Source organism: Lissotriton helveticus, chromosome 8 (genome assembly GCF_964261635.1).
Source record: "Lissotriton helveticus chromosome 8, aLisHel1.1, whole genome shotgun sequence".
Lineage (NCBI taxonomy): Eukaryota > Metazoa > Chordata > Amphibia > Caudata > Salamandridae > Lissotriton > Lissotriton helveticus.
Genome location: NC_136069.1, coordinates 1,543,861,515 through 1,543,878,240, shown reverse-complemented (window position 1 = coordinate 1,543,878,240; position 16,726 = coordinate 1,543,861,515). Strand labels below are relative to the sequence as shown.

At 47.6% G+C, this 16,726-nt stretch overlaps 1 protein-coding gene across 1 annotated transcript in view; it reads left to right on the top strand.

The window, feature by feature from the left end:
- Positions 1 to 16,089, top strand: part of MOGAT2 (monoacylglycerol O-acyltransferase 2) — a 501,244-nt gene extending 485,155 nt beyond the window's left edge. The window contains exon 6 of the mRNA XM_078658533.1: positions 15,550 to 16,089. Coding sequence (XP_078514659.1) covers positions 15,550 to 15,704 — 155 coding nt within the window. The 3' untranslated portion in view covers positions 15,705 to 16,089. The remainder of the gene's footprint in view (positions 1 to 15,549) is intronic.
- Positions 16,090 to 16,726: the final 637 nt, after the last annotated feature.

The following is a 16,726-nucleotide window of genomic DNA, read 5'->3' as shown; positions in this document are numbered from 1 at the left end:
AGGCCATGTAAAAACTCCGCCGGCAAGCTGTCGGGGCCTGGGGTTTTACCGTTCGACAAGGAGAATATAACTGTCCGGAGTTCTTCCGCCGAGAGGGGCGCGCCTAGCTCGTCGCGTTGGGTTGCAGTGGCCGTCGGATATGGGAGGTCCGACAGGTACTCCACGATGTCGTCCCTGGTGGCCCGGAGTCGGGAGCGGTACAGGTCTGAATAGTGAGTACTAAAAGCGTCGTGTATGGCCCCCTGCGTGTACACCACTGTACCCTGTGTAGTGCGGATCGACATTATCGGCAGTGATTGAGCGTCTTGCCTAATCAGCCAGGACAAAGGTTTGCCTGGTTTGTCACCAGCATGGTGAGTGCGTGCCGAGTGTGCGGCAAAATTCAGATTTTTGAGCCTATCCATGAGCTGGGTATGTTGCACACGCATGGCTATGAGCCTCGTGTCGTCACCCTGCGCAGCCTCCTGTTCGCATTCCAACAGTGTAGACTCCACCCTCGTCAGTTCCCTATCCTCCTGGCGCCTCTGCCCCGCCTGTGTGCCCAAACAACAACCCCGTGTGACTACTTTGAATGCGTCCCACTTGACCTGCGGGGAGGACGCTGTGTCTGTGTTATCATCAAAATACTGTAGGATGTGAGACGAGAGTGCTTCACGGAAAGGGGCATCTAGTAATACATCCGGTTGCAGTCTCCACGTGGGGATCGGAGGGTGTGGGCGTTCCCAGGCCAAGTCAAGCGTGTGAGGGTTGTGGTCGGAGTGTGTGCGGCCTAGGTAACAGGTGTCAGTGACATGAGGCAAGAGATCACTAGTCAGCATATATCTGTCTAGTCTGACGTGCAGTGTGTGCGCACCCGAATAATATGAGTACATTCGTACAGTAGGATTGCGAGTGCGCCAAGCATCGTGGAGATCCCACTGAACCGCCCAGTCAGCGAATGTGCGCGAGGTACCAACCACCGGTGCGCTCGCCAGTGGAGGGAATGAGCGGTCAAGGTGGACGTCCAGTACGCAATTGTAGTCGCCCCCGAGTAGAAGTGGAACTCCCGGCCATGTCGCCAGCACTGCCGATAACTGTGTAAAAAAGTGTCCCTGCTCAGTGTTGGGAGCGTACACAGAGGCTATGATTATCTGCTGACCATCCAGCCTACCCTGCAATATCACATATCTGCCTTCAGGGTCCAGGGTGCTATGAGTAAGAGCAAAGGGGACTCCCGGTCGAACCCACACCAAAGTCCCACGCGCATAGGCCGAGTAATCAGTGGCGTGTAGTTGTCCCCTCCACCTACGACGCAAAGTGCGTGTCTCACATTCCTTCAAGTGTGTCTCCTGCAGCAGAGCTATCTGCACCTGATGTCGCCTGAGATATGAATATACCTGGTAACGTCGCGAGGTGGTATGCATGCCACGCACGTTCCAGGTGCAAAATCTAACAGGAGACATCACAGTGACAGCGACACACCCCTCCCCCGTCCCCACCACCCGCCCCCACCACCCCACCCACCCGCACAACAGATCAATGTGTCATACCATAGCTCCCACAGCACCCGCACCGCCCCCTCACCCCGCCCGCACACAGCAATAGGGAAGGGAAAAAGCACCAATTTCAGTAACTTGAAAAACATTAACTGAATACCAAAAGGACAACAGTCGAACATGCCGCCGTCCAAACGCTCTAGTGAGCAATATCAGTTCGTATCTTCAGGGGGAAGGGTAATGAGGTTGCAGTAGGAAGTGTACTAAGGAGTCATACAAACAGGGTGAGGGTGTAGACTCCCCAACACAGGCAGTTAGTGTTTCAATGCCTACAAACAATAATGGTCAGCAACACATGGTGGAGGAAGTTCAAATGGGCCGGGCATCAGGGAGGCGACAGTGGGAGCCGGTGGGGCACACACAGGCACTCACCTCTGGGGAGGTACGCCCCCCGTCATGTAGTCCCAGGATGTGCCATTGTTCGGGGCCGACAAGGAGTTCCAGCAGTGCGTGCGATCTCGTTCAGGCGCCCGGGAAGCAGCCCCAGATCGGACACCATCTCCAGAGGGACATCAGCTTGACCAGTATCTTGTGGGTCAGCCTCTGGAGAAATGATATCCCCCTTTCCGTGGAGGTCGACCAGCGGGAAAAGATTACAGTGCAGCAAATCAGCAGTTTGCGGTGTAACGTCAGGAAGGTCTCCCGACACCTGGGAGTCTGACAGCCCGTATAAATACTCATCATCACTCGGCTGACGTCCGGAGCTGGCTCCCAGGGCAGGGTCTCCTGGTAGCGATCCGCTGATTTCCGCAACCATGCGGAGCCTCCTGTTGCTCAGTCTGTTGATGTTCAGGGGTAGGGCCCACTTCTGTGTCCGTGTGTGTCGAGGCCGTCACCGATGGTCTCCTGCGTCGGCGTCGGCGGGGACCTCTGTCTCGACGCGTCCTCGGGGGCATCCCGCCAGGGTCGGTATCAACACCCGAGTCGAGCCAAGTCTCAACCTCCTCAGGGGTATTGAAAAAGTGCGTCTTGTCCTGAGCCACGACTCGTAGGCGAGCAGGGAACAGTAAGGAATATTTGAGAGCCAGGCGGCGGAGGCGCTGTTTCACTCCCAGGAATGAGTGTCGTTGACGCTGCACTTGTATCGTGTAATCTGGGAAGAACATGATTTTCGCGTTCTCGACTCTGACCTCGGCGAGCTTCCTTACTTCACGGAGGATAGCGTCGCGATCACGATAGTTCAGGACACGGATCAGTAGTGGCCTCGGGTTGGACCCTTCAGGGGGAGGTCGGGACGGCACGCGATGAGCACGTTCCACAACAAAGTGCTGTGAGAGGGTACCGTCCGGGAGAATGGTTCTCAGCCAGCGTTCCACATGTTCGGGCGCCGCTCTTGGTTCCCTACGCTCCGGAAGACCTACTATGCGAATATTGTTCCTTCGGGCCCGTCCTTCCGCGTCCTCCGCGCAGTCCTCCAAGAATTCCACCCTATTGAGAAGGTCGCGGACATGCGTATCCTGTTGGGTTACCTTAGGTGTCAGTCCTGTCACCGCGGATTCCAGGGTAGTTGTGCGCTCAGCAAGTTTCTTATGGTCAGCGCGGAGGTGGGTCAAATCTATGGCCACACTGTCAATTTTGGTTTCCAGCGAGGTGCGGGTCAGCTGCAGCGACTCCTCCAAGCGCTCCATTGCCGCCAGCATGGTGTCCAGCTTGGAGGCCGTGTGATTCTGTTCAGATGGCTTCATCGTCTTGCCTCGCACCTGTACGCCACTGGCCACGGCTCTCGTTTTGGGTCCAGTAGACATGGAAGGTGTCGCTCCGTGGAACTAATCAACCGGAATAAGTGCGTGAGTAGAAATGTCTGGGATCAGTGCTCAGTAGGAGGGTAACGTCGTACGGGCTCAAGGAGAAGGGAACACCAGCGTCCGCACCGCTAACCGGGTCACTGAAAGAGCAGGGACTGCTGTGAAATGGCGCAGGTTCCAGGTAAATGTGCCACAATCCTGGTGAGTGCAGGGTCGAAGAGGCGCGGGTGGGAGGAGGGGGCTCCACCTCTCAAGCGCCCACCCGTCTGTCCACGAGGGCGGCAGCAGTCATGAACAAGGCCGTGAGCCCCCGCAAGCCTCTTCATGTCGCCGGGTGGATACCAGTCTCCTCGTGCGTCTCAGCTACTCACCCCCGCACAGCGCATCAGCGTCTCGGCGGGAAGCACAGCGTGAGTGGGCACGCAGCAGGACAGTTCCAAGGTGCGGCTGCCATACCCCACTCCAGAGCAGGGGGGGGCGAAGGGTATCGCATGCAGAGTAGGGCCACAGCAATGTTCAGGGCTGGCGTGGAGCGAGGCAGCAACCAGGACCCCCGTACCAGTTCCTTAATGGCATCCACCACCGCGCCAGCGCTCAGGGGGAAGCTCCTCGCGAGCTGCAGCCGGGGGGGGGGTCACCAGGCGTAACTCACCACCTTCCCCGTCGTCTCTCAGTCAAGCGCCGGGGGATTACAAGTTGCAGCTGGGCGGTGAATGCAGTTCCAAACAGGAGCGCCTTTAAAGGCTCCACAGTCCCCCGCCGACACCCCTCAGCGCGGTAGCGGTAGGGAGACCGAGCACGTCTCCCAGGTCCCAGTGGCCGCAGGTGTGGGCAGAAAGAATCGCAGCCAAGGGCCCCGTGCAAAGTTACCAGGTTGTAGGGTGCAGGGAAGAGCATGTGCGGCCCCCGGCAAACAGGGGAGGTCCACCGCCAGGTCCTCCACGGCAGTCCATAGGCTAAAGTAGTCCCGGCGGCAGGGGGCCTAGTGACTCCAGCACCCCCCTACTGCAGCACAATGGGCAGGGGCGATCCCGTCTTGCCGCCGGCGGTCCTCCGCTCACCCACTCCTCCGAGTCCCGTGGATAGCGCCGTCGAGCGTTGCCGTCTCCCTGCGTGAGGCCCAAGCAGTCAGGTGGATCCCCGTCCTCGAGTGTTGCACCACACCGAGCGGGGTCGCTCGCAGGGAGGGCGGGCAGAAGTCACCTCCGTCGGAGCGGTTCCGCGGGGGCCAGCAGCCCCAAACTTTGCCAGGGGATAGAAGGGTGTTCAATGCAAACTCGCTGCCAGTTATCGGGCAAAGCGGGAAGTATTTCCGGAGAAATGGCCTGTGGTAGGGGAGCCTCTCACGGAGCTCTACCCAGGCACGTCGTCCACCATTGCGCGCTCAGCCACGCCCCCTTTACTGCTAAGCTCATGTTGTCGGATAGCTTAGACTCAAATATGAGGCCAATTTCTAAGGACTGGACCAAACCACTTTTGCAATCCTGAGGGATATCCCGCTTTACAAGTGCATTACATCCTGTGGCACTTGTATGATGCAGACAGGACAGCTGTCACGTTTGTGAGAGAGTATCCCATCCACAAGAACTCTGAATCAGGCTATAAGTGTTTATTCAAAGATCTTTCATGATACAAAAAATGCATGTGGTTTATATTAAACACACAAGGCAGTGTTAGTAGTTTATGCAACAAAAAAGGAAAACATGCTGCCGCCTATAACAATATCTGGTATTTATAAGGCTTATAAACATGAACAGTGCACAATGCAGCGCTATCAAAGAAAACGTTGTTCTAATATTATCCTGTGTGCGGATAAAGCTTTTATCACAACATCAGTGATGCAAAAAAATAATCCCAATCCACCTTCTTGTTATTAGGGAAGCACAAAGACTAAATGCACTGTTATTGGATACATGCTATCACATTGCATATACATTTTGCCAGCCAAAATTTACATATATACGTATAGGCCCTCATTACTTATTTGGCTAAATAGAGTGGAGTATTTACTGCACTTGATACATACCATTACTCCGCCTCATGAAATTACGTTTACATTTTGGGGAGATATTATACCACAAGAACTCATTTAGGAAGTGCCAGCGGCCGCCGGAGCTCGCTATCTGTGTTCTGCTGCATTTAGTGCTATATCTTAACACAAATACATCCTCGTGTCCATTCTTGTGTAATTCTGCAAAATCATGCGGAATTCCTGGGTAATTCCGTGTCATTACGCTACACAGAATTACACGGGTTATACCCACCTCTAACTAGCACATGCCTGTCGTTTTGACTGATACTCCAGACCATGCATTAGCCGAAGAGGGCAGACCTATTTTCACATTGTATGTATTTTTTCCTATGGGCTGACCTAACACTGCAAAAAACCAATAACTAAAGAAGGCTGACCCAAAGTCTCTTTCCATATGTAATATTACAATTAATTTGATGTGTTATTCCCCCTGATTAGGGAATACTGGTATAATGTATTCAACTCTCTAGAGCAGATTTGGGGCATGCAGTTCCACAAACACCGTTTGATATGTCTTTTGGGTTATGTAAAAGGCCTCCTGCCTGACACCCGCCTTTTAACGGCTATGCTCCTACTGCTGGCGAAACGTTGTGTCGCCATACAATGGGGTCGGAAACTGGCGCCCAAGACCATATCCTGGCTACAGAATGTGACCTATTGCCAAGAACAACTGTCCAATAATTGGGAGCAGATGCCTCCGACATCCCGGCCCAAAGAGACTTGAGAACCACTATTACTGTATTTACGGTCAAGAGAACCTCCCCTAAACACAACAAACTCCCCGCAAAAACCCAACCCTCGGAACCCGGACCAACAGCCTCTCTATGAACATGCATATGCTGACTCATGATATGTCTATATTATCCATATATAAGTGAGTGCATAAGGTCCTGTCTACCTTATGATGATTTGATTCATCTAATGGTAAATAACGACTGCCGCTTCTCCTATTTGTTCTCGTTGTACAACCTTGGTTGTTCGCTTCAATATCTGTGTAACATGGGATGCTCAATTGCATTATCCTCCCTACTCTACATTATCCCCCTTCCTTCCCCTTCGTTACTTTACATATTTCCTTCCTTTGGATCTTGCTTTTGATTAATTCCATATGACATGGATAATATTATCGTCTGCCATGTCTCCAACCTGTGTTCCTTGTTGTTTCCTGGTATAAATGCCAATAAAGACAATTAAAATAAAAAGAAAAAGTGATGTATTATTCTTCCAGATTACACAGCCTCACCAGGCTATCTCACTGCTCATGCCTACACCTAAACAAGCATTGGCAAAGCCAACAGATCTGGGCTCTAAATGGCAGAGCTAATGACTTTGTCGATGCTTTTTTCATTGCCGTCATCATCACACATGCAAATGCATGGACGGCAATCTTACTATTTTTTTTTAAATTAAAGAACATACATTTCACGATGGTTGCCAATGCATTCGCACGCATCACGATGCACATGTACAAATGTGTCAGGACGCATGTGCACACGTGCATGTTGACAAGGGGACACATGCATTGAGACTCATAGTGACCATTTTGTTACTTTTTATTTACGATTTTGCCTTGGGGGATGGCCATGTTCGAAAGTAGATTGAAAGTATATAGTGAAAACAGTGAGTGCCAGTGCAAACAAAGGAAGAAAACGGCACCATATCAATTGGAGCTGCCAGGTGGTCGTAAAAAGTGTTCATAATTTTAAAACAGTGAGTGGCACATAGAGTGTGATAGGGAGCAAAGGAGGAGAGTAAGCAGAGCACGCAGGGGACAGAGGATAAACCGGGGACGAGAGTAAGAACACACCATAAAGTGTTAAATGCTTGGGGGCCTATTATCAAGTCAGGCGATAAAATGATCGCCGCTTTAGCGGCAGAAAACTGCATCTAAAACAGTGATAATGGGCTTGATAATATGCTCCATGGAATTCCAAATGAAGCCCATGTTAGATGTGAAGGACATCTAACATCAGCAGTGGAAAATACAACTCATCCAATCAGAACTCCATTAGACCGTAATGCTCTTCGGTGGGGGGAAGGGAGGGGTGGAGAGGTCAAAAACAAGCATATCACCGAAAGTCATCAGTTGAAGAGCAGACACCTAAGATAGATAACAAAGAAATCCAACCATGAGAAAGAACTAGACCCAAAGCCCACCAGGGCCGGACTGGTCATATCGGGCAATGGGCATTTCACTGGGAGGCTGGAAGGATGGTGGCCGGTTTTGCAGAGCTGGAGAACAGTTTTGTTACTGGTGGCTGGTTTTCCAGCAGTGCTGCAATATCGGCACCCCATAACAAAAGCAGCAGAGCTTCACATTTGCGGCCCTCCACACCTGGGGGCTGGCCTGGCAAAATTGTCAGGGCTGCTTTGAGTTCCAAGTCCATCCCTGAAACCCACTCTAAGTATATGCAATGTATTGTAAAGAAAGCGTCTGACACTCGATGGCTAAAGCTGTCTGTAGATAAAACCTAAAAAATTGTTTTTAAAAACAACTCATTTCAAGATAATTGTATGTATACATGAAAAGTAAAAAAAAAACTACAACACTAAGAAAAATGCCTATCGGGGGGGGGGGGGGGGGGGAGGATGAATAATAAATAATAATAAATTCACATGTTTCAGCCAAGAGAAACACATATTTATAATGCACACGTTTGTCACATCCACCAGTTTAATGATCACAAAATACTTGCAAGACTTTTTTTTTAAGGTGAGGAATGAGTTAAACTGTAAAGATCCGACCTGAAGCAAATATTGTGAAGTCTGGGCATCGTAGATTACTCTGGACATTATTTACTGCATTCAAAGGATTGGCGCCGGAGATAATCTTAACATGCATCGTGGAGTTAACTGCCCTAAACGGAATATTAAAAAAATGTGTACACAGATTTCTTTTTTTTTGGGCTTTGCACTAATGCATTTTTTCTTGTTAATTCGTCATCGGGGTTTTCTTTGAAGGTGCTGTGCACTTGTTCGGGTGATATGATGCAAAGGGAGTGTTAGGAGTTCATTGTCCCTTTCGAAGCACCTTGTCCAAATCAGCATGGATTATGGCTATCTGCTCACTCTTGACCTTCTATCACATACAAGAAAGTCACATTCACAGACTTAGAGGCACTTCCGAAGTCCCTTTGAAGCAACCTTATTTTAACACCTTAACTCTATATACCATTCCTGCTAGTCTAACAATCTCTGGCACAGTCACCTCAACAGATGATATAAAGGTGGAGAATTCCAACCCCTATGTCTCAAATCAACACCGTTAAAAAGCCTGGAACTGGATGTGTAGAAGTTCATCTGGGGCGGGTCGCGCAGCAGGGTGGGGCTAATCAAAATGTACACTTCGGTGTCCAGCGGGGGTCTCTCGCTACCCAATATGGAACAGTACTATCTTGAAGCGGAGCTCCAGTGGGTGGCGAGATGGCTGGACGCACGCCATCTGGAAGACTCAGCGACTCGTGACCCAGGTCTTACCCACCCGCAGATGATGCCACTATTTTATCCTAACAGAAAGGGTAGACCACCTGCCCAATTGCTGATAGAGGTGGCTCGTCACTGTTTCCGTCGCAGCCTGCGAATCACACGCCATGTGGTCCTGTATGCGCCATCACTCCCAATGCTCGGCACGCCCAGAGGGCACCAAGTGGTCACCAGTGCGGAATTACCCCAATGGGAAGAAGCGGGTATCTTAACTTTAGGGGACTTATATAGCGATGGACAACTTTTGCCGTTCAACACTCTTGCAGAAGACATGGGCCTACCTCAGGGTCAGTTCTTACTAAACGTGGCAGTGGTGTGCATGCTGCAAATGGCATGGAGCGATATTGCATAGGAGCCGGCCACCACCTGACTGTACAATACCTGCATGAACTGGGCACAGGTCGTCACTTAGTCAGATGGTTTGCGGAATCTTTGAGGATACACACATCACCGCAGCTGGAATCCATCCGCACCCACTGGGATGCGGATTTGCGGCTTCCCAGTACCAAACAAGAGTGGGAGGACATCCTCAAGAGCCCCACTCGTGCCCCCCGCAATGATAGATTCTGGCTCATACAGTACTATATAGTCCTTAGGGCTTACTTAACCCCAGTCAAAATAAATAAATACTTTAAATGTACTGATGCCAGCTGCCCATGATGTGGTGAAGCAGGTGTGGACCTACTACGGGCTTGTACATCCATACAATCATACTGAGGAGCAGTTACCATGAATCTAACACAGTGCACAGAGCGCACACTTGCCTGGTCGTGGGAAGTATGTATCTTGGGATTATACAAAAGGTCTAGTACACCTAAAGTGACATCCTGCTACATGGACTTAGGGCTAATAGTAGCTAAGCGTTTACTCACGAGGCGATGGAAATCTCTGAAGCCTCCCCCGATACAGTCGTGGTGCCAATCACTCCCTTGCTGGGCACAGGCAGAGAGCATAGTGCTGCATTGGGAAGATGCGATGGGTATCCAAAAGAGGCCAATAGCAGCGGGATGGGATGCAATTCTGATGGACTTTTGCTCTAAATGGCAAAATCACCCCGAAGAAGTAGATAGCGCGTCTGAGTAGGCGGCAACTGACGGCTGGAGTACCAGGTGAAGATTACAAGGCGCATTAATGCATGAGACTTAGGCTCACCACTATGCACTGAGCGACACAGCCTGCGACAAACACCTGTCATGATGCAGCCAAGACTCTGGCGGAGGCATACACTTAAAGTAAAATAGAACTACGAGTGACTTGAACACGCGCATAGATCAATACCACGGTAGAATGCTACACGAAGTTTAGAACTAGACGTCACTATCATTACTTTGTTTTTTGCGAAGATAGACAAATGTGTTGACCACCCTATTACACCAAAGTTATATTGTACACAGTTTAAAGTTTCTTCTTTCCCTTTTTTACAGAAGCACACTGTGATATATGATTGCCCAGCTTCATTACTGCTGGGAAAGAATTGTATTGTTATGCAACCATTAAACTGATGCGTACCACAAATGCAAAATCAAAAAAAAAAGGTAAACAAAACAATAAAGGTGGAGAATTCCTTTCAGTGTCTAGGTGCCTTTTGTTCTGATGACATGTTCAGACACTTGGACTAAAATGCCGTAGACTTGGGAATGCTCTAAGTAATTGAAAAGTTGGCAGCTTTAGAAATGGTCCTGTCTCTGTGACCTAGAATAGGCCCATGCACTGGGCCAGTGAGCTTAGAGCCATTCCAAAGTCGCGCCACGGTGGCTTGCACGGTATTGGTGTGCTGCTGCTGTGCACACTCCTATTGTTGTCTGCCTCTTAAAGTTGGTAATAGAAATCCATCAGAGAAGGCTGGCTTCCTCCTTTCTCTTCCAGTGTATGTCCTTGACTTCCTGGTGGTGTAACAGCAGTGCCAAGGTGAGTTCTGGCAGAGCAGCGGTGGAACACTCTTGGTTGTTGCTTGCGACACTGGGGGATGGAGGGTGGAGAGGTGAAGTGTCGGACTGCAGTGTCAAAAAGAGCATGTTCCCATGTTAGAGACCATGGCGGAGGCTGAGGCTCAGGAAGAGGGTAGAGAAACTAAAGATGAGGCCCTGACCATTCTCAAAAATGTTGAGCAGGGCACCACCAGCGGCTCCCAACAGACGACCACCACTTCCAGCACCCGAAGCTCGACCTTGGAGTATCCCCGGAGCTGAAATGCCATGGCTTTGATTGCAGCTTGCACAACAGTGGTTTATGCAGCCAGTCTGTGGTCTGTCACCACATGTGATAATGCAAGGCCACTACATTCTTTCAAAGACAAGCAGGAAGGTAGCACCAGGAACCATGAGAGACTAGCAGACCCACCTACTACCTCCATCAACTCTGTCCATACATGTCACACGCTATCACATTATGGGCGTGATCATGCTCGATGAAGGTAAAAATCACATGGGGAGGAGTGATTTGGACATATAAGTGTACAGATAATTGTCATGTTTCACTTATCAGGGGAAGCTGGCAGCTTCGTTAGCATCATGCATGGCTGCAAACTAAGCCAGTCACGTCCAGGTTGTTATTAAAAATCTGTGATCCAGCGATTGATCTAGTTTTGAATCCTGTTAAATTTCACAGGAAAACACAACTGAATAAGACATAAAAAGAGGATATATTGAGAATCATTTGAACGATAGACATGCAAAGCTGAGAAATTACATAATACCTACGCACAGCAGCCATTTTGAAGTGAACATGACTTGAAGCCCTAGAACAATTGATGTCATGATATGTCTATTATTTTTACTATTTTTGTATGTTACTGTACTTACTGTTCCAAGATGGCGGATGCCAATCTTGAAGCGATAAATGTTAAAAAATGAATTTAATGTGTATCAAAGCCCATTTTAATACAGGAGCATCCCAGCAACAAATTTCAGCTCCCATTCTTGCCAAAAAAATAAACAAAGTAAAATGCGTATGGGGAGGGATGGGGGAAGAATGGTACAACAGGCAGAGGGGGGGAGGGGGAATGCCGCCAAGCAGTGAGTACAATGGTAGGGAGCGCAACAGGGGAGCTATATGTTTTAATAAATTAATAAAAAGCATAGAAGGATGGAGATGGGCAGGGGAACGAACGTGCAAGCTTGACGCGGATGGGGAAGGTGAGTGGGAAGCAGCACACAAGGGAGAGAGCAAGAAAACACAAACATGTTTATGGAGTGCTGAAAGTAAAAGACAAAAGCAGATCCCTGAATGCAATCAACATCAGCAGTGGAAGGCAGAAGTCAACCAATCAGAACAATGGGATATTGAAATGCTCCTGGGAAGCGCATAGAGAAAAATAATCAAAACAGGAGCTGGGAAAGTAGACTGACAACAACCCCCTCCAATCTCGAGCAAGGAGTGACTCAAAGCTCACTGTATTTATTTCGGAAACAATTGGCCTGGTCAAAAGACAACTAAATCTCTACGTAGGTGAGAGCTAAAAAGGCTGGTTCTGAGCAAGTGGGAGGAGAAAGGACTGCAGCCAGTGTAATTAGTAGAGGACTGGAGAATCAGGGCACTGCAGCTGTATGAAGGAAAAGATGTGAGATGGCTTGGATCAGCAGGAGTATTTAAAAGGAGAGAGCCAGAGAGGACTGCACTGACAAGCTTGAGAAGAGAGTCAGAGAAACATGTCTGTTCAGTACTATAATCAAAACAATGGTACACTGCAACCACAGCTATATGCCAACAACCTACAACATGGACATTTGTCCTATGTTGAGCCAGAGCAGGGGTCTCCGACCTTTTCTGTATTGAGAGCTACTACTGATCAGTGAAAATCATCGTGAGCTACTGAAGGCCATGTAACTCGCACATGGTTACCACCGCCTTACCCAGCTTCATTGACTTTAAACCTAATGTCCATTGATCCTGATACTATGTTTTGAACAAAATACTGTGACTAGAGGTATTAGGATAGGTCTGCCATGTGCATCAGTGAGTGCATGGTCTGTGGTGATGTATGAAGATGTATGAGAATGAATGGGATACATATGTATGGGTGATTGAGAGCCTGTGTTGTATGTACTTGTAGCATATGTGACTCCATTACATGTACAACACAAAAATACAACTCTTTTTTATGGGAGAAATTTAAAGTGCAGAAAAATGTTTGGTGGAAATGTTTATAAAAAGGAACATTGTTCTGTGCTTGAGGGAAAAGAGGGTACACTCGTTGCACACCTCCACTTCACAGAACAGGTGATGGACCTCAGAATCACCATGAAAAGTCAAACACGTCAGTGCGCACACCAAAACAGCATGTTAGGTAAGCCATAGAATAGAAAGGATGCCAGGATTACATGCAGTTTGGTGTCTCAGGTCGAGGTAAACCCGTTGTGTGCTGCCGTCGGCCAACGGCCGATGGCAGCACTACCTCGCTAGTGCTGCCGTCGGCCAACAGCCGACGCGGCCCCGCCCACCTTTTAGAACGCCCGAACTGCACCGAAATAACCGCCGCTGTTAAGGCGTTAACATGCACAGGACATTCCTATCAAAGCAGACATCCATCCATTAGTCAGAGATAGTTTTCTGCTGATTTGAGCTTACAAGTCACCTTCTGATAAACTCAAATGGGAGCTTGCAATAAAAACAGAACATGATTACATTAATCTCTTCACTGCTTGCAAATCAGTGCATCCCTATACATACCACAACAGGCACGTTTGTCAGAACTAAGATGACGTAGTTAAAGCTGACAATAAAATGCTACATCGAAGGTATTTTTATGTCTTTTTTAATTCTTAAAACTAATAAAAGTATGTTGTAGCATGAGGTATACTGAAATTATATTTTATTTCTTAGTTGCATTACATGTCCATCATCAAATTATTTATAATGTTGGAACCATATCAATGTATGTTGAGTTTACACATTTTAATGTTTGGATTGTTCATCATTAGACTCTATAGAAATGTTTGCAGTTGCTCTCCTAATAAAAGATGAAAAAAACATGCGATATAGTAAATACAAACACATGTATTTCCACTTATGAATAAAAGTGCATTTTTTCTGGGCGACTAAGTGTACATTGTCAACCACACACCTGAAAAGCACTAGGTTAGCACACTGCAATATGTTGCATCTAGTTGAAAATAGAAAATAGGAAAGGAAGGTGATAATTGTATGCATATAGGTTAGTGTTAAGCACAAGAAAATGTATCTTTATCAATAACTGGCACTACATTGAATTACATGCAGCAGAATGCTTAAAAATGCTGATTACTTATGCTTCTTTGTGGGAAGTATTTTCCTAGGTCTACCTTATAATTGAAATATATGTGTAGGCACCTTAGTCACCACAAATGCAGCGTTCAAATACCAAGTTGATCCAATGTGTTAGGCGCATTACTATTAAACAGACTTCTGGCCCCCTTCTCTCGGTCCCCCCCCCCCTCCCAGCTCTTAAAGTTAAAACTCTGGGCATTTTCATTAACCCACAGCTTACCCTTCACACTCAGATCAATTCTGTGGTGTCTGCTTGTTTCCTCTCCCTCCGGACCATCCGGAGGGTATCACGTTTCTTTTCTGTGGCTGCACTTAAGCTCATTCTCATGGCCATGGTGCTGTCGCGCCTTGACTATGGGAATGTTATTCTTAATGGTGCCCCGGCTTACCTCATCCACCGACTTCAACTTATTCAAAATCAGGCGGCTCGCCTGATTTTTGGCCTTTCAAGGTCCAATCATACGACTCCCTTGCTTCAGTCCCTCCACTGGCTCCCTGTGAGAGAGAGGGCGCTTTTCAAGCTGGGCTGTACTACCTATCAGGCCAGAGCTGGGACCGCCCCCACTTTCCTGTGTGAAGCTATCTCCCCGTATGTTCCGCCCAGAGAACTCCGCTCTACCCACCTGTCCCTTCTGTCAGTCCCTCGTTTTAGGAAACAGAAGGCTGGTGGGGCCAGATTTGCCGTGCTGGCCCCATCGTTTTGGAACTCACTCCCACTTTCCCTCAGAATGTCTCCCTCCTATCTGGAGTTCCGTAAGCAATTGAAGACTCTTCTGTTTTCCAGGTCTGTTGCAGCTTAGCTCGTTCCCCACTGACTCTCGGCTATCTAGCGCCATGGAACCGGTTTCGGTATAAGAGCGCTTTACAAATATTTTAAAAAATTAAAAAAAAAAAAATACAGACTCAGTTCCACCTCCTAATCACAAATACCACGCTCAGCCTCATATAAAACAAGCATTTCCACTTCTTAGGATAAGGCATTTTCAGCATCGCGAATGAATAAAGGAAATCAATAGGATATATTTTGCATGACATGTGTAATAATATTTGCATACTGTGGTTTTCAACATTGCAAGTTCTACCTGCCTCCCATCCTGATGGACATATCAAAGTTTAATGCAATGCATAGCTTTGCACTTTAAAAGTCGTACCAAGTGGGTGTCGCCGGTACCCAGTTATTTGGCAGGTCTGGTGGCTTAGTGGACTAAGGTGTCCACTGTAGAAGCCTGTGTTTGACCTCATGGTCACAGGTTCAAACCCTAGTGGGTCTCTTCAGCCTTTTATCCTTCTGAAGTCGATAAAATGAGTACCATTGAGTTGGTAACAATAAACATCTGTTATTCAGCGCCAGAGTGCACTTTGCGGTGAACGTGCGCTTTTATGTTATCTCCCCACTTAATTAACTAATGCAAGCAATATGCTTTTTAAGGGCTTACTGCTCTTTAAAATGAAAGGTTTTGAGACTTTGCAACATGCTGTGCTCACACATGTCCCTGTTGTTCTTCCTTAGTGGGAAAGCCAATCAAGGTCGAGCTGAACCAGAACCCCACGGAGAAGGAAATTGATCGCATCCATAAGATCTACATGGAGGAGCTATCCAAACTATTTGAGGAACACAAAACACAATACAACGTCCCAGCAGACAGGCACCTTGAGTTTGTGTAGGCGCTCAGGACATGCCTCCATATTTGTGCCTGTGCCTCTTGTCATTCTAAAATGCGTTTGAATGATCATGAATAAGGTGATGAGATCATGAGCATATCCATTTCTTTTAGATGCCTCTCCATGTGCTACACAATGAATATATTAATGATGCTTTGTTGCAACTTCCAAAGATTCCCATTGTTTTTTGTCCAGAAGACCATTGTAAATATCTGCCTTTAACATAACAATACTACATCTTAAAACAATTTTATTGCATGTACGCTGACTCGGTTTGCCTCAAATTTGATATTAATCCATGCACCTTTTCTATATTTTTGTAGAATTCATTTCAGCCTCTTGAAATTGTGTATGCATTAACAAAATAAAAACTAAGCATCATTTTGTATGAATGTCTGATGGTCTGTTTTTATCAAACGAAACCTCTTTTCTGGAACCTTATACTCCGTTATTTGCAAGAAAACATCACAGTTTTGACATTTTAGGGGTCGTTCAGGAAATACTGCTATCATAGAAACCAAAAGTGAAAATATTAAAAAAACTAAATATTCATCATCTACAACGTATATTGAATGTTACAAGCGTAAAATGTAATACAACTATTTGCATTGATATTAATCATTTCAAAAGCCAATACCACCCACACTTAAACAGAGGGACTAGCCCTCTTATAAATGTTGCAACGTTGGAACTCCCCCCTCTCGTTTCCAAGAGGCACAACATCCTTTCACAACTCTCCTATTTGCTGTGCCATGTGCCTGTCCCATTATCTTTTCTTCCCCAGTCCACCATGCATAAAATCATGTCACTTACCTTGCTTGATGCATGTCCGACGTCATCCTCGCTCCTGCTCCAGTCAATTCCATTAACCAATCCTGATGCTGCTCCTATGCTTGTAAACAGCATGAGAGAAGCACCAGGATTGGATGGAGCAGGCTGGCTGGGCGCTCCTTCAGCTCTGGAGGCCAGTGCTTGGTTTCCACCCAGGTGTCTAAGATCGCTTTGAGGAGAGCTGCAAATTGCGC